Source organism: Rhipicephalus microplus, chromosome 5 (assembly GCF_043290135.1).
Source record: "Rhipicephalus microplus isolate Deutch F79 chromosome 5, USDA_Rmic, whole genome shotgun sequence".
Taxonomy (NCBI): Eukaryota; Metazoa; Arthropoda; class Arachnida; order Ixodida; family Ixodidae; genus Rhipicephalus; species Rhipicephalus microplus.
The window spans coordinates 9,039,676-9,066,987 of NC_134704.1; the positions used below are offsets into that span (position 1 = coordinate 9,039,676).

Here is a 27,312-nt window from a genome sequence, read left to right on the forward strand (position 1 = left end):
CCTTCGGACTAAGGCTTCATCGAAGTCCGCTGGACGACTCGCCGCTCTTCGCCACCGCTACCATCGCGACAGAGCAAATTCATAACAAGCTGCAGCCATCCTGTGCTGCACGGACTCGGCACTTGGTCCGTTCAATTCGCCTGCACCACGTGAATCAGTTCACGAGGTGCTGCACCTTGCCATTAGTTTTAGTGGTGCAGCCCTGACGACCTCTGAGCCCTGTCATTCATTTCGAAAGGTGCAGAAGAGGTGCAGCACTGGTTCACGATTTTCCTGCACCTCCTGCGCTGACGGTGCCGGCTTGGTGCAGCCGCAAGTGCACCTTAGCACCACCTATATACTAACGCGGAGCGTTTTGCCAAGATGTTTGAGCCTCATAAACTGTCCGCATGTGCCATTCGCCATCGGTCAGTGTTAGCCGAACGGTGTAAATTAAGCGAATAGAAATAAGGCCTGCACCTTGTAGGCGCATCGTCATTCGTTTAGGGTGTCATACTGCGCCTGCGTCGCTGAACTCACGCTGCACAATTTCTGAACTTCGCCTGCACAGTCGTGAACCGGTTCCGACTGGTGCAAGTAAATCGAAGAGACCTACTACCTCACGAGCAGGTGCAGAGAATTCGTGAACTAGCCTTGCACGACAGCAGCACTTTTTCGAAACGAATACTGTGGTGCCACTGGCACCATGTTGAACTCGTGAAACGAATGCCGAAGTGGAGCGCCTCCATGAACCAGTTCAGGAAGTGCAGGTGAAACGAATATTAAGGAACTAGCGCCCCACAGCGGCCGAGCACCTATAAGACCACGTGAGCTGCGGAGGCGCTAAACGCGCAGTGTTCCTATTGGGGGACCGCACGTGTGGGAGCCCGACAAAGGAGTGAGAGGACCGAGGAACGACAGCCCTTGTCTGGCGGCAGTCGTGGCATTGCGTGTACCCCACGTATTACTGCGACGTCGACAATACTCGCTCTTCCTGTGGAACGTCACGAGGGGTCTTTGTCTGTGTCATACTATGGCGATGTTGCGATGTGCTGCAAACTCAGGTGAGCACACACGCTCGCTTCAAAATTAAAGTAAAACATTTTAAAAGGCAACATTGGTTAGCCATAGGCGGTCAGAAGTGCACATGCATGCTGGATTATCAAACAGCACAAGCATTTCGGGTTTCCGAATTCGGTGTTAGAGGTCTTGTAAGTGTGAATTCACTTACCTCCTGTTTTATGTAGTGTTAACAATATATGTCATGAATAGGCAGCCAACAGACTAATTTTGCTAGAAGTTAGATTAAGGTGCACGGTAAAGAAACCCAAGCGGCCAATTTTTCCGGAGCCCTCCATTGCGTCTCTTATAATCGTATTGCGGTTTTGAGACGTTGAACCCCAGATATTATTATATTATATTAGATTTATTTCCTACAAACGATCGCTTCCGTTATTGAAGTCCCACTCTGGCAAATAAAAGTGCATAGATGAATGACTTAGTTTAGCTCCTCTTTGTCGATTCACATGGAAAAAAAACACACACACACACATAGAGAGAGAGAGAGAGAGAGAGAGAGAGAGAGAGAGAGAGAGAGAGGGAGAGATAGAATCTGGACGAGAAGACACGCGCGACCCAGGAACCACTCAGTTCAATGTACAAAGGCCTTGAGTACGGACAGAGCAGTGACTAGCACGGCGGCGATGTTCAGAGTCGAGGGAGAGCGCAACCTGCTGGCAGAGGTAGCGTTCCTGTCAGAGAAGTCCTGCTGGCAGAAGACGAAGAGGAAGTCGATGGCCGTCATGTTGTAGGCACTGGTGGCCTCAGGCCGACACGAGGAAGAGCTGAGCGCTCGCACCAGGCATCGAGTGTGGCGCACCAAATCACTGCAGTCTCGCTGCGTGGCGCGGAAACGAAAGATCCGTTTCCACGCCGTCGCCAGGTCGAAGTTGGCCGTTCGGCAATCGCCCGCGCCGTCAGACACGGAGCCGATGCAGTGGCCGTCGTAGAAGAGGTCTGCGCAAGCACACGTCAAGTGTCAAGTTTATTTTACAACAACAACAACAACAACAACAACAACAACAACAACAACAACAACAACAACAACAACAACAACAACAACAACAACAACAAACTAAGAAAACGGAAGGGCAAGAAACAAAAACCTGCACACCAGCAGCTTGATGCTTGATGGGGTTCGTGTACTGTTCGTTTGCAACCAGAATACATCATGTGTATAAACAAAAAAAACACAATAAATATTCTACACACTTCTATATCCACATATATATGCATTTACGACATCTGTGAATAACGCATGCACACAATCATATCCACTTCTGTTCACATACAACATTTGCATTCATGTACATTAGCATCTGCGTGAAAGCTTTAATAAAAAAAATGTATGCGCGGAATATTATAAACTAATTCATACGATTAAGCACAAAATGAAGCACAGAGGCAGCATTTGACTTTGACGAAAGGGCGCTCTTTTTAGCACATCTTGTCGTGCTGCAGTGGAAATAAATGAGTCAGTTAACTTTATTAGCGTTTTGAATTCGGCTGGTTGGAACGCGCCGAGCACAGAGGAATGAACAGCGCTAGAAGTATTGAGAAGAGAAAAGACAGACACGGCACTGCCTCACAACCATTTTCTTTTACCCCCCCCCCCCCTCCCCTTCCAAAAAAGACGCATATCATCAAGAAATAAAAAAAAATTAGGACAAAACAGAAAGGGCGCCAGAAAAGGTGTTCTGTCCTTCCTTGATGGTACGTGTATTTGTGTATTTCAGTTTGCACCGAATTCGCCTGGGCGTCGCCTTCACTCGCCACTACGCCCACCTAATCAGCCGTGCGGACAGCCCGAATTGTGAACGCTGACAAGTGCGCGAAACGATAGCTCACATATTTTGTGACTGTGCATTATACGTGGCGCAAAGAAAAATTCTAACTGCAACGTTGGCAAGCATCGGACGAACACCATTAAGTGAAAGCCACATATTGTCAGCAATGAACGACCAAACAGTGTCAAAAACTGCTACAAAGGCTGTTCTAGACTCTATAAAAAGCACTGGACTAGAAACTAGGCTGTAGGGTACTATGCTAAGTGGCTACTGTACGTACGCACCATGGTGCACCTCTTCTTGTCCCCATCATCACCCTTCATCCCTCTTTCCTTCCCCCTTCCCTTATCCCCTGTGTAGAGTAGCAGGCTAGAGCGAACTAGCTCAGGCCGACCTCTCTGCCTCTAATAAATTCTCACTCACACTTGTATTTCAGTAAGCATGTATCAACTAGCCCAACAAAATGTTTTATCAAGTTGCATTTTTTTGTTGCGTTCATGCGTCAATAAAAAACAACAAGTATACTCATCAGGGAACAAGATATCACTGTAAATTAATAAAGACAATGCTTGCTAGCATGTTAGAGAGGAACAGTCTCAATTGACAGAAACGATTGACACAAGTGACCGGTTGCCGCAGTGGCAAGACTGCGTTACTCAGCTGGGCGTTTTTCCCGAGAGCACCGTTGTCGATAGTGTCAAGCACATTCCATCTTAAAGCAAAGGTGGCCGGCAGAAAGCAATCCAACAAGGAGCTTTTTCTGGGCAACTGCAATGAAGATACGGTTGCTGGCAACTTGAGCGAAAAAAAAGAAACAAAAAAGAGGCAAGTTTGCATAACCACATCTTGCTATTGGCCTTGAGGACATAGCGTGGCGCCACCTACGTGGTGACGTCACTCATAGGATGCCGGGTGGTGTTGTCTGCCAGAGGGCCGCTTTTCCTGCGCTTTTGCCAACACACGTTTTTGTTGCGGATACTGCGCCTATTTGAGGGGTATGACCTGATAATCCAGGCAAGCAAACTCCGAATTGGTTCCCCTGATAGCATCCCCGTGTCTAATTTTCCCGGTAAAATGAACAAGCATTTTTTTACATGCGGAGCATGTTATACTAGAGCTAGTCATGCGCCGTCACCGTCCGCAGCCTCCTCTCCTCCTCCGCCAGCCATCTGTGCACCCCTTCCTCCTCTCAACACAGCGCGTGCTGCGCTCGCTTCTCCCCTCCGCGCACCACGCGACCTTTAGTTTTACGTGCGTCAGCTATATGTTGACGCGCGCATGCTCAGGCCGGGGCCGGCGCTCACTGTAAATAACCGTAGGGAGCCTACATGAACGGCCGTTCATGTAGGCTCCCTAAATTACCGAGTGTCGGGGCGCGCCGCCCTTCGTCGGTTGGTTTGTGCGGTCGCTCCACGTCCGATGTCGTTGGTGAAAATGTATGCTAACAAATCCGCAAACACACTTACTCACATCCCTTCCAATAGCGTCAGCCAATGCGTTGGCGGAATCGCAAGCAATTCTGAAGACACATACGTGCGTGCGTGTTCACTCGTGTTCACTCATAACACACACGCATGTCGCAAATTACAAACCACATTTATCGCAGTTCAACATATATGCTTCGCATGCTAACCGATGTTCTCACTCGGGAAACTGCGGTCATTTTTTTCAGATTAGGGCTTTCGGATCGTCCGACAGCAAGATAAGCTGCTTTTCACCGGTCCACCGGCTACCATTATTTTGGACAATGGAACACTTGGCAACCTCGCCACCGGGGTAACCGGGGTACTCGAGAACTAGGGGTGCCCCGCGTGTCACCATTTCGCGGCTCCGGACACCGTTGACTTGTACTAATCTTTTTCCGTCGAGACTGTACACGGTTTGTTTCGCACCGCGATTGCCAAGGCACACTGATCCAATTATCTGCATTCTTTCAAAATGCTTCAATCATCTTGCATTGGCGTTGTTCTATCGTAAGTGCATAGCAGATTGTAATCTTTAAGATGGGCTTTGCATTATCAACAGGATGACTACTCATTGAACCCCTGGTCAAGTAAGCATGCTCTCGCATCGTTTTTTATTGATACCGCTTGGCTTGGTAACTCGTGGCCTGCGCTTAAAATTATTCATTTCACTTCAAGAGATGCAGAAAGAAACATTAACCAGTACGGATGAATGTCCAGCACAGTCTGGCGCGTTTTGTCCAGAAATTAGGAAACGCACTCGAGAAGGACATGCAGTTCGGTGGTCTAATTGATCCACCATGCTGACAAATAAATATATGGCGAAAAAATCAACACATGCGCCCACAGAGATAGAAAAAAGAAAACACTCACAATCGTGGCTCGTTTCTCTTGAGCGTGTGCTAATGCACGCACGCGTGAGTGTGTAAGCGAACGCGTGTGGGCGTGCACGCAAGTGTGTGCTCTGGTCGTGGCCGGGCCTCGAGCAAGCGCGCCTTCGTCATCTTGGAACAACGGGTCACCGTCCCGGTCACCCTCCGGACTTACAAGAGTGGATAAGAGGGCCTCTCCACCGATCCTTGTCGAGCTTCATGCATGAGTGTAACTTGTTCATTTATGTGTGATGAAGCTGCGTCGTTTTTACGTACGTTTGTTATGCCAAAGGGCAGTCTTTCGAATAAAAAAAATACAACTTTGTGCATGCGTGTGGGTGTTAATTTTGCACTGTATTTATTTGTAGCTAATAAAGAATACCCCTGCATTGGTTGTCCTCGAACAGCTGTCAGAACGGCACCGCTTATAGCCGTGTGGGCTATGCCCGTGGCGTCCCATTCACTAAGGCAGGATCATGATGCATCGCCGTTTCTATATGAAATAGTGACTGTACTCGCACATTCACTCTTATTTAACTGAAAATGCAAACTTTAGACTAAAGGCTACAAAAATGACAAATATGGCAGAACACGCGTGGTTTAAAATTTGTGTGACTGGCTGCGCTGTGCAGACTTCAAGGGTATTCCAAAAGAGACCGAAGTAGTTTATAAAAAAAGTCACAACTTTGCCGCAAAGGCGAAACAATGAACGCGATAGCAACAAATTGGAAGGTCACGCGCAGAATGACAAGCAGATGGAAACACGCCCAGCGTTTCTCACGCACAAATGACGCACGAAACGTACTCACAGGTTTAGATGAACGCGAATAAGCGTCTCAGTTGTTACTTTGCTGTGTCTGAAAAGCGCGCCCTTTCCGCAAACGGAGGCTGTGCAACGACTGCAGTGACCTTAGTGCGCCCCGTAACTACAACAGAATCGTTCTGGTACAACCCTAACGCCAGCCAAGACGTATGATCCTCCCCACCGGGAGATAAGGGCGCGCGCGAGATCGTCCACTTTCCTCCTCTCCGCGGGCCAAATTACGCGTGAGAGATAAGAGCCGCCCATTAAGAGGCGAGAGCACTCATTAAGCCATCTTTCTGATAATGCTGAAAAGACGATAGTCCCCCCCACCCCTTCTCGCGATGCCTACCAACAGCGGCAAGTGGTAGATATAAATAGCTTGCCATTTAAACGTTGAAAGAGGTACCTCTAGGTGGCTTAGTCTTCTTTATTGCATTGCATATCAAGACTGTTCACATTTTACATTTTTACATATTGGTCAAAATACAAGTGCGTCACAAAATACACCCACAAAATTCATTGAGGTACTGTCAGCTCTTGGCTGACTATTGATCAATACTTTGGCATTTGTAACAATGGCTTAATGCACACAATCCAGTCTGGTACATCCTCTTGGCCCTTCAGCACTTCAAGAAAATGGCACACTGATTCGAAAAAATATTGGCGCAAAGATAGCACTTCTACGTCCGCGTTTTCAAAGGCACATCGGGTTTTCCATATAATGTGCAGGCCCAGAAGCATGATTAGATCACAAGGTACACCTGCCTCGTTTTTAACCAAAAAAAAAAAACGGATTTCGTGTGGACTTAACGGTAATTTTTTTCAAGGTTTTCTGCAATATGTCCCAGAAAAAGACCCCGCTTCAGCAATCTATAGATACGTGTTCAATTGTTTCCGGTTTATTACACAAGTGGCAATTTGTGCTCCATGGCACGAATATTCCCTTGTCCTGCAACCACGTTTTAACTGGTAAGGTACCAGTCTGATATTAAAAAAAAAAAAAAGTTTCGACCTCTGGCGCTACAAGCATTCTTTTAACCCGTTTCAGAACATTCTGTCCTTGGCCTGCACAATATAGCTGACGGTACAATGGTACAGGCAGTAAAACATCGACAAGGTCTTTATAAAATTTTTTACGTGATGCTTCAGCCAAATAATCTACCATAAATCTCAGTTGCAAAAAGTGGAAAGACGAAACAACTTCCTTTAATTACCCTTGCATTGGTCCTTGCACATTTGATGTCGATACGAGAAATCCCAGCGGCACTCTAGATAACCTTAGTTGTATAACAGTTCTAGAAAAAAAGTCGTCTACATCACGCAGAAAAAGGAAACGATTGACAAGTTGTCTAATGTACAAATGAACTAATCTGCGCCCGCCATTTCAAACTTTTCTGAAGAGGCTTGTGCGGCTTGATCTTTACCAGACAGAGCTCCAAATGAAAACTGCAAATACTCTGTGTATTTTCTGTGGACTTATTCTACTGCAATGCAAAACCTGCATTACGTACCACAGCTTGCTCACAAGAAACAAGTTGCACGTTGTGGCCCGTGTGAATATCGAAATACCCCAACCTTTCCATTTTTCTACGTCATTGAGCAATGTCTGTGTTTCTTTTTTCCAATACGGTTCACTGTCGTGATATAACTCCAGCGGCACTCCTAAATACTTCACAGGTGTTTCCTGCCTTTAATGTTTAGCAATATTCTTCGTGTGACGTTCCATTCACCATGCCAGAAGCCAAGGCACTTATTCCAGTTCACGGCACTACCACACACCTGGCAAAAAATTTTCATGGCATTTACAGCAATCATACTCTCATAATTTGTACAGAAAACTGCAATGTCGTCTGCGTATGCAAGGAGGCTAATCTCCGCTTCATGCAAGTTAAAGCCGCTTATTGCACTTTTATTAATTACGCTTAAACGCTCACTCGCAGTTTTGTTGGCTAACACCTCGCATTCACGACATGAAGGTCCCCTGTTCGATTCCGCACACCAGAGTCTTTTTTTCTGGATTTTTTTTTCTTTCGTGCGTTTTCATATACGTGGATACGTATACATATACGGTGCATGACATCGACACCGGCGGCTTAATTCAGCCGAGAGTGACCATATAATTGCTATTGCAATAAAACGAACGAAGCATTTAAAACGAAGACGAATAAGGAGACCACTCACTCTGCAGCGTGGTTCGGTTGTTGACGCAGAGCAGCTGGAAGGAGGAGACCATGGCCTTGATGAGGCGCTCGAAGTATTCCCGACGAACCCCGCCCAAGTCGGCGCAGTTCAGGTAGTGGAATGCGTAGCACTCCAGCAGTTCGCCGAAACCTCTGCGACCAAGCCGCAAGGAGAGCGAAGTATATGCGCTATAACGGTTGGTGTCACGTGCCTCACGTTTAGCTCAATCAATCAATCAATCAATCAATCAATCAATCAATCAATCAATCAATCAATCAATCAATCAATCAATCAATCAACAGCAATAATAAATGCTGGAGCTTTACGTGCCAGAACCACGATACAATTATGAGAGGCACGGTGAAGGGCGGACTGCGGCCTCCTGAGCTTGGCCTCCCGGTCCCTGTGAGGGAGCGGCCCGCTGCGTGTTGAGACACGCTCTACAGGCCCTCAATAAAGTTTACCATACGGTAACATACGTTAGGTTCTTTGCGTGCACCTGAACAAGCGGGTGTGGAGATTTAGATACACGCATTATATCTGCCCCCCCCCCCCCGCACGCACGCACGCACGCACGCACACACACACACACACACACACACACACACACACACACACACACACACACACACACACACACACACACACACACACACACACACACACATATATATATATATATATATATATATATATATATATATATATATATATATATATAACCAAGCACTACACACTGTCTGAGCGTGTGGGGAATAAGATGCGCATTAAAGTTAAAGGAGCCGTGCAACACTTTTCGAGCATGGCTGCCGATCGGTATTCAAGGCTCCCGAGAGCATGCGAGCCACAAATTATAGCACAACATGTGGCCTGCAATTTATGATAAATTCTCCAAGTCCGCTAGAAATTGCTTTCTCTTCACTCAGTAAATTGTGCTATGAACTAAAAAAAAAATATTGCGAGGTTCGAGTACCACGCCATGGGCTGATTGCAGAATCCGTAGAGCGCTCAGGAGTTACCGGGGCCGCCGCGGGAGGCCGCGATGTGTCCGCGCGTTTTGAACAAAAAAAAAACAACAAAAACGCGCAAGGTCACGGGGTGCGTGTGACGCACCTTCTTCCCCTGTTCCACCACTTTTTCAGCGTGCAACAAATATTTGTAACTGCTCTCGCACTGGGATGGAATGGAATGGAATGAATAAACTTTATTTCAGTCCTGCAAAACGCGCTTAGCGCGTAGCGGGCGTCTCCCACGTAGGGACCGACAGGGAGTACCTGGCGGCCACTTCCACTTGCTTGAGGTAGAGTCGGGAGGAGTTGTTCTACACTCTCAGAGCATGTGTGCGAGTGTCGCTGTGTGTCCACATGATGGGCATGTGTCACTGGGGTATGCATCGGGATAATAAACGTGAAGCGTGGCAAGGTTTGGGTACGTGTGTGTCTGTAATAGGCGTAGGGTTAATGCCTGCGGTCGGTTAAGTTTCGGATGTGGGGGTGGAAAAATGCGGCGTTCCAGGTAAAAGTGCTTTGTTATTTCATTGTACGTAATTGGTGCATCCCGATTGGTATCTAACCCAGCAAGATGGGGTTGCCCTGTGGCAGTGCGGTCGGTAAGTGCGCGCGCTGCATCATGGGCGATCTCGTTGAGGTTAGATAGGGCACCCGGCACCTGGCCGAGATGGGCGGGGAACCAGATGACAGTGTGGTGCTTCAGGACACTCGTGTCCGCTTTGCGCAGGATACGTAACGCCTGGTCGGAGATGACTGCGCGTTCAAAGGCTTTGATGGCCGGCCTGGAGTCGCTGTAGATGAATCCCCGTTTGCTGTCGAGCATAGCTATAGCTATAGCTACTTGCTCCGCTACTTCGGAATTTCGGGTGAGGATAGTGGCAGAGTTAAGAGTCTGCTGCGCGGATGATACCGCGACCGCGGCGAAGGCTTGGTTGTTGTGATAGGCAGCGGCGTCCACGAACGAGACGTTGCCCGCTTCCATGTTTATGCGCTTGAGAATGGCGGTCGCCCGCGCAAGGTGCCTGGCTCTGTTGTATTCGGGGTGTACATTTCGTGGAATGGGAGCGATCGTGATAAGGTCGTGGATTTCACGGGGAATTAGAGTCAACTCTGGGGGGCCCCTGGCCCTCGAGGAGAAGAAGCCGAGCTCGCGCAGAATATGGCGGCCCACCTTGGTGGTGGTGAGTCGGGTCAATTGCACGCGTTCCTGAGCTTCGGCGATCTCTTCTAGCGTGTTATGTACGCCAAGCTCGAGGAGTTTGCACGTTGGAGTGGTGATATGGAGGCCAAGGGCTTGTTTGACCACCTTGTGAATAAGCACATTGAGTTGATCGCGCTCAGCACGTAGCCATTTATGTATGCGGTAACGTAGGTAAAATGGCACAAAACAAATGCGTGTACGAGACGCAGCAGGTTGCCTTCTTTGAGACCATGGTGCCTGTTGACTACTCTACGTACGAGTCGTATGGCATTCTCAGTCTTAGTCCTGAGCTTGTGTACTGTTTGGGTGTTGGTTCCGCGGGACTCGATGATCATGCCGAGGACCTTGATGGTGTCTACCCTGGGTACAGTACGACCATCTCTGGTGTGGAGGGTGATATTGCGTTCCGCCGGAGGTTTCCACCCTATGGGCTTGACAACCCGGCCTTTGGGCAAATATATCAACAGCACGCAGTGGACCCATTCCAAAAATGTTTGCGGGGGTGAATTTGAAAACAGACCGAGCGCTAACAAACAGGGACGTCCCTAGCTGTTTGTTAGAGCTGAATATGTTTTCGATTTCTTTATACCGACACGGCCAAAAAATGGCAATGGTGGTGAATTCGTAAGGGCCATAAGCTTTTTGAGTCAATCCATTTCATGGCTACTTGGAAAAGTGAACCCTGCTACTGTTCAAAGTTTTTTTTTTTGCTTTCCTTGATGCTCAAAATATGGCATTTCAGTTTTTTTGCCCCTTAGCGGTTTAGTCCGTATGGGAACTAGCGTAGAAATAGGCGGGTGGCCTCCTCTTTTACAGTCACCCAAGAGTCGATCAGGGCGCAAAATCTTTCCCGAGCGTTGACTTAGTAGGGAGGGGGATGCTGCGATGAACTTTCGCCCCCTACTTCCCCCTTCTGATGAATAACCCTGCTCATGCCTATATATGCTTGTCCTTCAAACAAATGCCATGAAAATACAACTGTATAGAGGCGTCATGTACTGCAAGTAGTTGCGTTGAAAACAATTTTATAATGCATGGCAGAAGCGTAAAATCACAGCAAGCGTCACACCATGTCGATTGCGTAACGAGTGGAGGCCACCCAGTACAGCCTGTTTTTATACACGCAGTAGGCACGGATAGAAAGGTCCTAAGAAACGTCCCAAGCAGCAGCTACAGCTAATGAGGTGAGTGTATATATGCGTTAAGGAATTGCCACACCATGTGAAGTCAGCGTCGTCTTACGGCGAAGGCGTGCGTCTAGATATGCGTCACACAATAAACAGCAAAGAGAAGGCGCTGACGCATCGCTGTGGCAGGCGCGAGTGATACGAAGAAGCTGCTTCTCGTCTCCAGGCGCCTTCTTCGTCTGTTCATCCCATTTCTTTCGCTATTTTATATTTATGCGAGCCAGTGGCCATGCTGTGTCAACGCGGTCGTTGTGTCAATCACACGGGATTCCATGTATCTCGTCCCGAAAGAGTGGAGCTGTAAGGCTTCATATCTCTTTTACTGCTTTTTTTTTCTCTGCCAGTTGCCTGGACACCGAAATACTTGAAATCCGACACGCGCGATCATGCTGGGAGGCTCCAGCAACGTGCCACCGAAGCAGAAAGGCGTGATTCGCCACGAACAGAACGATAGCTATGTACGTAGCTCGGGTAGAAATGAGATATAATTTCGATGCATGTAACCTTGACTTGACTCGTCATTCCTATGTGCGGGCGCTCAAGTATATACCCATAGTGCGAAACCGAGAGGAATGAAGTATATAGCAGCAGTACTTGTAATTTTTACTATACGATAAAAGCAGTTAATTACTGGTTTTGTATGAGCAGATGTTTGTCGTGCTTGTTTTCTTGCGTTGCTTTCTTTTTCTTACTTTTTTTCTGCACGTGTATGCGAAAATCTGAAGTATTGTGTAAGTACTGGCGTTTCACGCTGATTCTGTATTTATTGATGATATATAGCTCTGCGTCGCACGTTTTCCTTCTTCTTGTATTTTCATATATTTCCTCCTTTGTGCAACTTGAGGGCTCATGTGTTAGCCTGGCTGTATTTATGACATAAATAAATAATTTATTTATAAGATGGAATGAAGACCCGGTGGAAGGGCCAGCGCCTTAATCGGAGGTTACGCAAACGCATATCTCAGCTGAACAAGACCATGATGGATCACTGCCGCATCCTTTCAAAACAGCAGTGGGACGAAATTTGTAATTCGATTGATGGTCAGGTTCGAAATGGCAAAACGTGGAACTTACTCAAACACCTCCTCAATGAAACCAACACCCGCACAAATCAGCGTCATTCGATCGTGAAGATACTTCATCAGGCTAAAGGAACAGTGTCACCGGAAGATGTTGTCAAGAACCTCGTGGAAAAATATCTCCCACGGACCCTGTGGCCCCTCACCCTGATTACTCTGGCAGCGACAACACTAACTTAGACGCCGACTTCTCTATTGAAGATGTGCGCCGAGCTAGCTCTCCATGAACTCAACGGCCGCTCAGCCCCTGGCCCCGATGGCATCACCAACAAGCTCCTACGCAACCTGGACGAATCTTCCGTCACTTACCTCACTGACACTATCAACGAGATATGGAAAAAGGGTCAGATACCCGATGCTTGAAAACTAGCTCACACGGTTCTCATACCCAAACCGGGAAAGGCGCCGAGCCTAGATAACCTACGCCCCATATCTCTCACGTCGTGCGTGGGCAAAGTGGCTGAGCACGTCGTCCTCAACAGGGTTGGTCGATACCTCGAAGATAACGACTGCATCCCGCACCACATGATTGGCTTCCGACCAGGGTTATCCACTCAAGACGCCATGTTACTCCTAAAGCATCAATTTCTAGATGGCGGAAACACTCGGTACACTCGTGCAATACTCGGTCTCGATTTAGAAAAGGCCTTCGATACAATAACGCACTCGTCAAATTTTGAAAGCGATCGCAGCCGTCGGCCTAGGTCATCGATTTTACTACTTTATCCGCTATTTTCTCACTCGACGCAGAGCCGTCCTCCGCGTAGGAGACCTAGTGTCGGAAGAAGTGGAGCTCGGACAGCGGGGCACTCCTCAGGGATCCGTCCTCTCACCCACGCTCTTCAACCTCGTGATGATCAGGCTTTCCGAACGACTTTCAAAAATAGACGGGCTAAATCACACTATCTATGCGGATGATGTAACCATATGGTGCTCCACAGGGTCAGATGGCTTCATTGAGTCCGCCCTGCAAGAGGCTATAGACACCACCGAGTCTTACCTCGACCACACCGGTCTCAGGTACTCACGTGCGAAGTCGGAGCTGTTGATATATTTGCCCAAACGCCGGGGTGCCAAGCCCAAAGGGTGGAAACCTCCGGCGGAACGCAATATCACCCTCCACACCAGAGATGGTCGTACTATACCCAGGGTAGACACCATCAAGGTCCTCGGCATGATCATCGAGTCCCGAGGAACCAACACCCAAACAGTACACAAGCTCAGGACTAAGACTGAGAATGCCATACGACTCGTACGTAGAGTAGCCAACAGGCACCATGGTCTCAAAGAAGACAACCTGCTGCGTCTCGTACACGCGTTTGTTTTGTGCCATTTTACCTATACGTTGCCGTTATACACAAGTGGCTACGTGCTGAGCGCGATCAACTAGATGCGCTTATTCGCAAGATGGTCAAACGAGCCCTTGGCCTCCCTATCACCACTCCAACGTACAAACTCCTCGAGCTTGGCGCACATATCACGCTAGAAGAGATCGCCGAAGCTCAGGAACGTGTGCAATTGACCCGACTCACTACCACCAAGGCGGGCCACCATATTCTGCGCGAGCTTGGCTTCTTCTCCTCGAGGGCCAGGGACCCCCCAGAGTTGACTCTAATTCCCCGTGAAATCCGCGACCTTATCACGATCGCTCCCATACCACGAAATGTACACCCCGAATACAACAGAGGCAGGCGCCTTGCGCGGGCGATTGCCATTCACAAGCGCATAGACATGGAAGCGGACAAAGTCTCGTTCGTGGACGCCGCTGCCTATCGCAACAACCAAGCCTTCGCCGCGGTCGCGGTATCATCCGCGCAGCACACTCTTAACTCAGCCACAATCCTCACCCGAAAACCCGAAGTAGCGGAGCAAGTAGCTATAGCTATAGCTATGCTCGACAGCAAACGGGAATTCATCTACAGCGACTCCAGGCCGGCGATCAAAGCCTTCGAACGCGGAGTCATCTCCGACCAGGCGTTACGTATCCTGCGCAAATGCGGACCCGAGTGCCCTGAAGCACCACACTGTCATCTGGTTCCCCGCCCATCTCGGCCAGGTGCCGGGTGCCCTACCCAACCTCAACGAGATCGCCCATGATGCAGCGCGCGCACTTACCGACCGCACTGCCACAGGGCAACCTCATCTTGCTGGGTTGGATACCAATCGGGATGCACCAATTACGTACAATGAAATTACAAAGCACTTTTACTTGGAACGCCGCATTTTCCACCCCCACATCCAAAACTTAACCGACCACAGGCATTAACCCTACGCCTATTACAGACACACACGTACCCAAACCTTGCCACGCTTCACGTTTATTATCCCGATGCATACCCGAGCGACACATGCCCATCATGTGGACACACAGCGACACTCGAACACATGCTCTGGGAGTGTAGAACAACTCCTCCCGACTCTACCTCAAGCAAGTGGGAGAGGTCCCTCAGGAGCTCACTTCTCGCCGACCAGCAATGGGCCGTCCAGCAGGCCCACGAAGCGGCCGCCAGGTACTCCCTGTCGGTCCCTACGTGGGAGACGCCCGCTACGCGCTAAGCGCGTCCTGCAGGACTGAAATAAAGTTTTTTCATTCCATTCCATGGAATGAAGACCGAGATTCCAAAACTGGTACTTACATAAACTTTAAGAAAATTCTTTTTGATAAACGTTTGAAGATTGCAGAAGCACACTGTGGTCCTTCAGAACAAAGAAACAAAGAAAAAAAAAGGATGGAAGCTTACGCTACTCGTGTAAGAAACCACGAGGCTGGTTGACTTGGCGACTTAACGTGGCCTCCTTGGCTGATGCTTTCCTTGGTGTAGACAAAGCGTAGTCTAACCAGAGCCTGTCACCGACTTTTGCAAGAATGTCCATACCCCAGCGCCAGAACGGACATGCCCTGCTGGCTGTGGCAGCACGCAATATCATAGAAATCGTGGGCCGCTCGTCGATCGTACTTCTCTGGTGCGACGGGTACACGGCGTGGCACCTGCGCAGACTGTCTTCATCGGTGAACGCGGCTGATAAAAAAACCGAGCGTGATAAGCAGCGGCGCGCAGGATTTTTCGCGGACACCCGACGCTTTACCTCGAGCTTTTGGAGCTTCGCTCTTACAATAAGGTCACCCCTTCGCGGTGGTCTAGTGGCTGAGGTACTCGGCTGCTGACCCGCAAGTCGCGGGAGCGAATCCCGGTGGCGGCGGCTGCATTTTCGATGGAGGCGGAAATGCTGTAGGCCCGTGCACTCAGATTTGGGTGCACGTTAAAGAACCCCAGGTGGTCGAAATTTCCGGAGCCCTCCACTAAGGCGTCTCTCATTATCATGTGGTGGTCTTGGGACGTTATACCCCACATATCAATCAATATCAATCTTAAATTAAGGTCAATTGCTCCGTTGGTCCCACATGCACGTACATCACATCCCCCACTTGGAATGCAGTACATACTTATTTGAGCTGCCGATTTCTTTTTTTTTCTTCTCCTACATTTCGGTGGCTCACACCAACCAGACGAAATGAATGGATTAATGCAATCTGCTCTACAGGATACTAATCGGTTGGTATAATTCAATAATAGATAAATATAAATGGAAAAATTATAATTAGCGCTACTTAAAACTGACACGGCTAAGTAGTGCATCTTTTCAGACTCCATTAGTAATTTGTTGATAGCGAAGCAAACATCTGTGAGGCTGTTGGAGAGCAGGAGCTCCAAACAAAATCTCAACCATCTTAAGCCTTCATTTCAAAGATGTGGCTCTTGTATGCTTATTCATACAATCATCAGACGCCCCTCTAAAAAAACTGACGGGCACGAAGACTGAATTTGACAGCGACTACATAGCAAGTAACGGAAAATAGTTTCTTTGTACAGAAAAAGCAGACGGGGAAGCCCACCAAACTTGACCCCTGCAACCAATGTTGTTAGCAAGGGAACGCGGCATCAGAAAGAAAGAAGCTAGCACACCGGAAACTAAACACTGTGTTTAAGCACATGAGGACGATTAAGTTCACACACACACACACACACACACACACACACACACACACACACACACACACACACACACACACACACACACACACACACACACACACACACACACACACACACACATATATATATATATATATATATATATATATATATATATATATATATATAAAAGAAAGGTTTATTTTCAACATGAGGGGCCATGACACCCAGTTTTTGATCATAATCCATTTTTATGTGCGTGTATTCTTGGGCCTTCACGAACAAGCTGGCGGAATTTCAGTGCATCCTGACGAGCATTCAGTTTGGAATTGAACATCATGCATAAACACGCAAGCGCATTGAGAGCCGGGAAACACGCTTACACGAGCCGCAAGTGTCTTCATTCCAGCGAATCGTTTAATTCTCTTTTGAGCTGTGCTCGAAATCGAGCCATTTATAATTTACTCATGTTTACATTGAAATTGAAGTATTTACAACGGCTGAATTTTGGGGTGGAAGACGATGGTGCCGCTTCATGCGGCACTTCACGTCACACACAAGGCAAAATCGCCAACACCGGTGATGGACGGCGCTTATATAGCAGTCGACTTCCAGGGGTCATATTGAACTGAAATATTCCTGTACAATACAGCTTTCATATACGCATAGGTAAAGTAGATCCTACATATTTGTAATTTGTCATTGAAAACCGCATACTTCTGGGTAGCCGTGTCATATAGCCCCTTTGAAAAACACTGCTTTATTTGTTTTAAAAATCCTTACAACACATTAGGTACAGATATTTTAAATAATATATAAATTACAAGGATAACCGCTTTCTATAGCTGTCATCACGTGCTGATGAAGACTTTTGAAAATCCGGTAGCTTCTGTTTTCCGGCGGAACTGTGGTGCGTCAATCTGTCTGTGTTGCTCACTGAACTACTACTACTGATGATGATAACGATGCTTGGTCAGTATGTGAAACCTAATACGGGTGAAGGCCAGGAAGCCAGCGTGTACAAAGAGCAGTGGAGAAAAAAATAAATAGGAATAAGACATCTAATTAAAACAGTTTAGCCACACTCTCAAAAAAGATATTTGTAGCAAGTATGAAAGAGTGCATTAATTCCTGACACCAAATAATGATCAACTTAGACGCCCTGTAGAATTCAGCGATGACAGGGAAGAAAGGACGCGAGTCCTTGAGATGGCACTGGCACGAACACCTACTCGCACATAGTCTCCAGGTCTCCGGGCTCCACGAGCACCCTGCCCCTGGAGAGGAACGCTCTGTTGAGCAGGAACGCCTCGACCAGAGGGAAGTCGCGCTCCAGGAAGATGTTGAAGCACACGTCGTAATCTTGCAGTCCGGGCAGGCAGCACCACGCATACGGCGCCAGGCCTGCATCAGCATCGAGCGTTTACACGTTATTGGCAACGAGAAATGATCGAAACGAATTCCCCAGTGTCGTAAACAGTGGCAGGGCCTATTATACACAGCAATGCGAAGTGTGGTTCCGAATATGTCTCTATAATATAGTTAAACGTAGATAAAGCCATGAAAACGTGATGCACTTTCTATAGGTTGTTTGATTTTGACTCTGACCTTAATCAGTGAACACCGAACATCAAAATATTGATGCTCCACGATGAGACACAAATCAACACTTCGGCGAAATCGAGGTCTATGTTCGCTGGTTGGTTTCTGTCATTTATCGCTCCAAAGCCAATGAGCTATATGCACGTCGTCGTGGAGAGCTTCACTGTCCAGGGGAAGGGGGAATACCGCCATCCGTAGTTTTGCATGCGTATATAAGCACGCGAATGAACATATATGCATTGTGAATAAACCGTACCAGATAGAAAAAAAAACAACAAAACGGATATGTCTTGTTCGGGCGCTTTCGACCATTTTGTGTTACCTAAGGTGGATCGACATCACCCGATGCACAGGCCCCCTGCATTTCGCCTCCATCAAAATGCCAAGATCAAGGTATAGAGGAAGAGCAGGAAAAATAAACATGACAACATTTCCACGGAGTGAATGATGATGAGTAAGGAACAGCGTCCATCCATCCGTCCGTCCATCTGTGCGTCCGCCCATCCTTTCGTGCCTGCGTTTGTCCGTCCGTCAGTGCATCCGTCCGTCCATGCATCAGCCTGCCTGCCTGTCTGCCTGCCTGCCTGCATGTCCGCCCACCTGTCCACCTGCCCGCCCGCCTGCCTGCCTACCTGCCTGCTAGAAGAGACCAACCCACGGCTTTAGGAGCTTCACCCCTAAAAACCGAATAAATTCTACCCAATCATGGCTGATATTTTCTTGAGGGTGAGCAAACAAACAAACAAACAAACAAACAAACAAACAAACAAACAAACAAACGAACAAACAAATTTCTTTTATTCATCGCAGTTTTTTTTTCGTGTTTCTTCAGTACTATTGCCATGTTGAGGGGCCAGCCATGGCTCTAACGTAGCCTACCTTTCATTGTTTTTTTTCATACACAAAAAAGAGCGTAACAATGCAAAGAAATAAATTTCGAACTTAGAAAGAGTGTCCCTGATTTTGAAAGTGAAATGCAACAGTAAGACGGTCACTTTCACGAAAGGACACTGACGAAGAGGAAAAAAAAAAAATGTTTCCCAGCGACAACATATCGCCACCTCCACACTTCCTCTTTGCGTGCTGTGTTCCCGTCGACTAATAACACCGAGGGGGTGGTGCTCGACTTGTGTTTCCTCTTCCGGTAAGGGCGAGAGAACAGCACAGCTGCACGCTCATACGCTTTGCTCGACCGCAGTCGGTGATTCAAGAGTAATTGCCTCGAGATCATAGGTTTTGATTCAGGGATTACTTTGTATGAGTGCGTTTCGCGCAAGTAATGAAATGGACAGACAAGTCAAGCCAAGCAAAGCATAGATGACATTATTTGTGGTTTATTGCCGGTAGTGTATTGATTGAGGTTAAATACGAAAAAATGACCAGAAAATCACGAGGTGCAATTCGCGCCCCCCATTGTAGCTCAAATCTAACGGACGCACAATTCGAAGGTTGTGAATCACATCTACCGAAATTGCCCGGACACTTTAATTGCTCAATAAGGTTGATAACTGGGCTAGTTAGTGAGAAATCATTTTACTGTAGAGTTAAGTAGCGCAGTTTTAACATGGACAAGAGGGGTAAGAAGTACACGACACTCGCTCATGTCCTTCTTATTCTTCTTGTCCATGTTAAAAACTGCGCTACTTAACTTTACAGTAAAATGACTTTAATTGCTTTCGGTTTAGATGATAATCATTGCAATGCATCAAAAAGTTTCCAATTATGCTCCCTATGCTTTTTTTAATTTCGTTTGTCTAGTGGTTTCATTGTTTTTGTATAGTAGAGACAACGAGCCCTCCAGAGTATTCCCCTTTTTTCTAACAATAATGATATCTGGGGTTTAATGTCCAAAAAAACCAAAACGTGATTACGCAAGACGCCGCAGCTGAGGGCTCCGGAAATTTCGACCACATGGTGTTCTGTAATGTGCACTGACATGGCACAGTAAACTAGTCTCTACCATTTCGCCTTCATCGAGATGCGACCACCGTGGCCGGGCCCATCAAACTGACGACTTCGGTGTCAGCACCAGAGCGACGACCCCACCACGGCGGCCGATTCCCCTTCTTTTGTATTTTGTGCTATAAATGCGATGACAGAGTGATCGGTGAACCATTCGGATTATCGTGGGTACAGATTACTCCTTAAGATGTCGCGAAAACGTGAAAAATTTCAATCCGATAATGCATTCTTTAAAATCTCGGTTTTCTGCAATTTCGCGGTGATAAGGACGTTATTTAAATAGAAAATGTAGGCAAAAATTCTGTTGTTTTTCTTTCTAACTCCGAACCGGAGCCGTGGCATCGGTGCGTCAACGTGACGTGCTAAACTGAAAAGTAAGCTTCCCGTGTTGGTCGTCGTAGTTTATAAAAGTTCACTCATGTAAGAGAAAATTTAGTGAATATCTGCTGATTACTAAGCCGCTGCGGATACCCTGAAAAAATCACATGATGTCATTCAGAGCGAGAACTGCTAAAGTGCATCGCCACCAGTCACTTTTTTTGCGATGCATGTTGTCACGGTAATTAAGAGCGTAATTCTTGGTTTTGTGCAACAGCTATTAATTAATACCGATGAAAGTATATTTCCTTTACTGCTTACTAAAGGTAAGCAGTCACCTTGTTACTATTAAAACAAACAAACAAACAAACAAACAAACAAACAAACAAACGCACAAACAAACATGGTTGCTTGGTGCTTCGATCGTTTTCCTTATGAGTTCAACATCCAAGTCATGACTGCTGTCTCCATTGTTTATTTTTTGTTTTGTTTTAGTAGGTCGTGTACTACGCATTTGGATTACTTCAATGCGCGTAAACTCTCAGGAGTTCTGAGACCTATTGTTGCGTGGTTTTCACTGATGTTAACAGTGGATAGTGGGATACACTCCGAAAGGCGTCCGGGAGGAAGGTGAAGAAGTTGAGTGGTATTGCCATGTAGTTAAAAACATAATTAAAAACAACAAACAGTGTTACTATTCTAACCCTTGCAAAGGAATCTGCCGCGGTGGTGCAGCGGTTATGGCGCTCGGCTGCTGAAACGAAGGTCGAGGGTTCGATTCCAGCCATGGCAGTCGCATTTCAATGGAGGCGAAACGCTATACGCCTATTTAGTATACAATGTCAGTTTCACCATCTGGTGTTCGAACAGATGGTCAAAATTTCCGGAGCCCCTACTGCGGCGTCCCTTATAATCATATCGTGTATTTCGGACGTGAAATCACTGCTGTTATTGTTAACCCTTTCAAATATTTGGCAGCCAAAATGCGGAGATGAAAACTTGGAGTAGTGTCATCGTGTTTTCATGCGTTTCGTTGTAGGTCGCTTTGACATTTTCTTTTAGGGGTGAAGCTCCTAAAGCCGTGGCTCGGTCCATCCCTTGTAGGTGACCACCTAGTTTGACTCACTCAGCAGACAGACGAACGAACGCTTCAACCTACTCATCATCATTCACTCCGTGAATATGCTGTGAATTTTTTTTCTTCGTGTCGATGGTCAAGTTCGCGACCCTTCGAAAAAAAAAAAAGAACACTGTGTCCCAGTGTAAGTGTACTAGAATTGGTGACTACACCCGTGTCATTCCCCTATCGATTCGAGTCGTTCCCCGAACGAGAGTTCGGCATCCTGAAGGGCGAGCGAACAACCCCAACTGAACTGGGCACAGAGCCAGGGTTTACGTCACGCCTTATTGATCCGTGCTTTCACGAAAACTAGGAAAGCGCCACCACGTGCGATCTCCGCGTGCTTACCCTGCCGGTACGAGCCAGCGTTAAAACAAAGAGAGAGAAAAGAAGGCGAAAGGCGAGGAGGTTAACAAGGGCTGAGCCTCGGCGCGCCAACCTGCGCTGGAGAAGGGGAGAGGAGGAAGGAAATGCATAGAGGAGGAAAAAATGTTACTGGCTGGGCCGACGCGTAACAGTTTCACATCACAAACGATGAAACAGACTGATGTCTTTGAGGAAACGCAACAGTGTTTTCGTTGCCTTCCGGACCACGGCTCTCGTCTCCATGGAGCGCGAAAGCAGCTTTCTCTTCTATTGTTGTATGAGAAGTACAGTGAGCATAACCATATATATTGATGCTTCTACTAAAGTAGATGGGTCTGCAGGGTCGGTGTTATTTCCTGCGACCGCGACAACGACGAATATTCGGTTATCCCACCGGACGTCATCGACAGCTGCGGAACTTGCTGTTCTACGTCACGCAGTGAAAGTCATTAAACACCAAGAAGCCGAGAAATGGAGCGTGTTCACGGACTCCAAGGCAGCACTACAGTGTTTGGTGTTCGTCTTACGCCGGGGACCTCATGGACAACTAGTGCTGTAAATGAGAGAGCTCCTTCAGTACCTCTTCGACGAAAGACCCAAAATCATGTTTAAGTGGCTTCCAGGTCACTGCGGCACATTGGGAAACGAACCTGCTGGTGCAGCTGCTCGATCAGCACACGAAGATGGTGAAGAAAAATCTATTCCATTTTCAAGGACGGATGATGCAATGAAAATCCAAAAAATCGCTAATGAAGAAGTAAAACACCTGTGGAACGCTGAGCGCTTACGACACACGCGACGGCATAGGCTGGACACGTTTAGTCGACTTCGGCCTCCGTCTGGACTATCTCGACTTGAGACAACGATGCTTGGCCGACTGTGGCTTGGTGTCACTTTCACCAAAGTTTTCGCCTTCTGAATCGGCAAGGAAGACAGTGCTGCTTGCGGTCATTGCGGCAGCGATGAAACGATAGAGCACGTTCTCTGTCACTGCCCTCGTTACAGCGTGCAAAGACGGCAGTTAGCTGCTGCGTTAGCTCGCCTTGAAGACAGACCTTTGTGAGAACAGTCAGTGCTTGAAAAGTGACATAATCTGTTTTCACACAGAAAATCAGTGAAGGCCTTATTAAACTTTTTGCGTGGTAGTGGCCTATTGAATAGGCTATAGCGCCCCAGCTTACTTTTTTCTTTTCTATTTCGCGCTTCTATTTAGCTCTTCGATTTATTTCCCATCTTGATTCCCCATTCTCTCTCCCCTTAGTGCAGGGTAGCAAACCGGATGCTCCAATTTCTAGTTATCCTCCTTGCCTTTCTCTCATTTCATTCTCTCTCTCTTTCGCAACTGGGATGTGCAGCGCCATGGTCCCAATACCTTCTCGACAGTGAAATAACTTCGGTCCAGTTGATTTAGAATACTGCGGACGTGAAGTCTCTCGTTTGTGTGTGCCAGATAGTAAGCAACATAAGAGGTGTTAAAAATAGTCTTATCAACGACGCAGTCATTGCACTCCACACTCTCGGCCATCCCAATCTAAGTAGGCATTGTACGGTCTGCCCAGACGCAGATGGCACAAAACTGTACCTTCCTCTCTGGAAAGGCCCGACAAAAGCCGCAGTCGTAGAGGTGGGTCTAGAGAGTACAGTTGATGATGTGCGAACTGTGATGACTGCAACTTCTGGAATTTCACGCTCTGCGCCAGCTTACTAAGTGTCCAGCCGCGTTAATCCTAGATCATGGTATGGAAACAAGGTTTGTTTGTACGTGTGCATTTTCGGCTGCTTCATCGGCGAGGTCGCTGCCGGAGATACCACCATGACTTGGTATACACTGGAACACAACGCTGTTGTGTCCTTTTTTTGGTCTCATAGTGCAGCATTTCTCTGATCTCCCACACAAGTTGTTCATACGACCCGTGACGAAGTGCCAACGAGGAAGCCTTCAATGAGCAGTAAGACGATTTTTAAGTGCCGGGTTGACGTATGTTGTCGTCGTCCCTTGGCGTAACTCCTTATGTGTAGCATATTCAGTGCCAAGAGGTCATCTCCCTTTCGTTAATTCGAGTGCCTTGATCATTATCACTTATCAGTAGCAACTAGTTAGCGTCACGCAGGAAAGACGAGCGCGAAATAGAAAAGAGAGAGAGAAAGGTAAAAAGTAGAAATAAAGACAGACATTAAAAAGGAAAAGAAATAGATAAAGAGAGAAAAAGGAATAAAAATAGAAATGAAAAAAAAAACACGAAAAAAAACCGGGGAGGAATAAAAAAAGGAAAAAACTAAAGAAACCAAAAAAAAACAACAACAACTTTTAGGCTTGGGACCATTTAGTGCTAGGCGGCCTTAACTTTTTTAGGCGCCGCGAAAAGGCTATTTCAATTTCCTTGCTATACAGTGTTATGACGTAGTACATATATTTCGTTTGAAATTTGAAGTTTTCGTCAACCAGCATCTGCAAGCCAATACGATTAGTTCACTCGGTTTGCCAAGTCTGCGTCTTGCATGCAGCCGAAATCACAGAATTGTTGTAGTCCCTGGTTTACAATGCAGTTATTGTTGTTTACCTGCACCACGTGCGACTAAAAGATCTGCGGCGAGTACGTTGGTGTCTCCCCGTGACGTCAGACTGTGTTTGCATCTTTCTGCGAAGCCATCTCTTCGATACTGAAAGCAAAAGTGCTTTTTCAATGTAAAGGTATTGAAGGTATATTCGATGCATTACCAGGCACTACGAAACTTTATTTGGGGTTCTCGACACCAGTGCTTTTTTTAGAGAAAAAAACAACAGAAAAAAATCTATATGTTTAAAAGTTTGAGTCGCAACTCCATTAATCAGACAGCTGCGAGACCTCCGGGACGTTCTTCTGCACCCCCCCCCCCCTTTTTTTTTTAAATTCCTTCTCAATTGACAATACCAAACATCGTCGTTTGAGGCACAAATATAGGAAAACTTAACAAGCGCATCACTATATATTAGGACAATGGGTCAGAATTAGTCAGAATTTTCAACTATGAATACAGAAATGATGTGCACCTTCGTGACCTGACACCAGCTAAAAAAAAACAAAACAAAAAAACTGCGTGCATTCGCATCGTAGTATCCGGTGGTGTGAAGATTTTGCAAGTGCTGACTTAAAAAAAAAAAAAAAAACAATATCAAAAGTCACAATTGCTTCGCAGACTATTAGACACCTTACGCTTCTCATAAGAAGACAGTATTTCATTTATTTATCAATCGCGATTTAGATTCACGGTGCATAACTTCAAGATGTCTCAGTCATTCCGCAGTACATCACCACGGCGTGTCACGCAATCAGATATTAGTATTTCAGATTTCAAAATGCCAGACATTTAATGTCCTAAAATCATTTTCTAAAGAATACAAATGTTAGGTAATGAAAAATACAAGGAATCAGCATTTCTCCATTTATGCTTCAGATATGTATGAGTTAGTGAACAACAAATGATTATATGTCGGGGTTTACTTCTCAAAACAACGATATGATTTTGAGGTACGCCGTAGGGAATAAATTTTTAACCAACTGGTGTTTTTTGACGCGCATTGAAATCGCACGAGCCACTGCAATTTATCTTCCATCCACCAAAATGCGACCGCCAGAATCGCACCCGCGACCTTCGGGTCAGCAGCCGAGCGCCATAAGCCATGCTCTACCGTGGCGGACAATGAATAACAGACAACCCGTACAAACATGGGTAATGTCAAAGTCATATTTGTATTAGCAGATACATGCTTTTTGTTTCGTCAAATAGAACCAAGTGTGACTCCCAATATTCGATAAAATATCGACATAAGGTAGAGCTAAACATACAGAAACATTCAGAGTAATCAAGGTTCAGGGCTTGTTTGAAGCAGGTTGACCAAGCAGGTGTAAAACAAACTGCGCACCGGCATAGCGGAAACAGGAAGGATGCACTTGAACAACAATAAAAGAATAAAAAAAAAGCAACAAACGAAGGAGTGGGCGACAACGTCACGGCGGCTTCCCCGAACTGCTGCGCCTGACAGTTTATTCATCAAGCGCATGACTGTCACGAGAGCGTCGATTGCTTGACAAGCAAGGTGTATGACAGGACTAATTGGTATTCTCCAATGGTGTGCACAGAGCAGAAAGTGACGCGGAGACAAACGACCGACGAGGTCTGGCGCTGACTTCCAAATAAGTTTTGTCGTAAAGACATAAGACAAAGTAACATCATTCGCCTGATCCAACTACACTCGTTTATGCGTGGGATTAAGCTTAAAGAAGAAAAAAAAACACTGCAAGAAATAAATTAAGCAGGATAAGGACGAATTTTTGCACATGCTGATGAATCCAGGTAATCTATTTCTTTTTCTATCTAGGCAATGGAAGGTTTACTAATGAAGTCGCCTCTTGCAATTTCCTCGGGTTGAATACTTATACGCGGATTATGCTATTCGTTCCCGAATAAAACTGTTGTCTTATCCAATACCGAAACATATCCGCGTTCACAAGAATGCTCGAGCAGGAATTCTCGGGAAGGGTGACTTACCGGAAAGGACAGACGCCGCGAGGAGAAGCCCAACGGCTTGTGAAGCATTGCTGGGACGCATCGCTGCCCATAGTGTACGCGTTGTCATTTCATCTTACAGCTGCACGTCTCGACGGGGACACGAGAGGTCAGCTTCTCGGGGTTGTACCGCTCACGCCGAGCCGGCAGGCATGTTTGGTCACGCAGCCACGATGTCGGCAACGTGGTTGCGCGTGGTATGCAGATCGAAAGCGTCGGCGGCGGCGTACGACGACGACGGAGGGATTGCCCCATACCGTCTGTTTCGCCCCCTTCCGTTCTGGGAGATGGAGGCTGATGGGTGAGGGAAACGCCCCCAAAAAAGAGTAGAGCGCGGGAGAGGGCCGCCACCGAGCAACAAGAGCCGATGGCGCAGGAGGTCGGAGAGAGAAGTGAGCGTAGCGGAAGTGAGAGCAGATATGACTTCCGGCACTCTAGCGTGTCGGCGTACGAGTGGCGGGAGAGTCAAAGCTCGTAGCAACCCGGATGACTCGTATAGAAGCTTTTCGCGTGCTCCTGCACTGGCCTTGAATACGTACTGCGTTAACAGCTGCTTTAACAGTTAAGCACATAGACGTAGCTGTAGTGTTTTGCTACATGCGTGTTCGTATTTTTCAATTCAATTCAGTTTATTCCGACATCACAGGAGACATTACAAAAGTCACAACAGTGATGCTGTGGGGCGAAAGCAAAAAGCCATTAAGGCTTGACGAAGGCTTTCGCACCATTTGACAACATAGCAACAGCAACAGCAGCATGAGATCATCTGTTATTATACAATATCAAAACATGTACTTCA

The 27,312-nt window shown here is 46.9% G+C and overlaps 1 protein-coding gene across 1 annotated transcript; it reads right to left on the minus strand.

The window, feature by feature from the left end:
• Nucleotides 1-1,386: 1,386 nt before the first annotated feature.
• LOC119175039 (uncharacterized) lies at nt 1,387-26,810 on the minus strand. Its single transcript, XM_037426213.2, has 4 exons — nt 26,496-26,810; nt 17,830-18,001; nt 8,147-8,298; nt 1,387-1,995 (listed from the first exon to the last, which is right to left on the minus strand). The coding sequence occupies exons 1-4, from the start codon at nt 26,581-26,583 to the stop codon at nt 1,631-1,633; spliced, it is 777 nt and encodes a 258-aa protein (XP_037282110.2). The 5' UTR covers nt 26,584-26,810; the 3' UTR covers nt 1,387-1,630.
• Nucleotides 26,811-27,312: the final 502 nt, after the last annotated feature.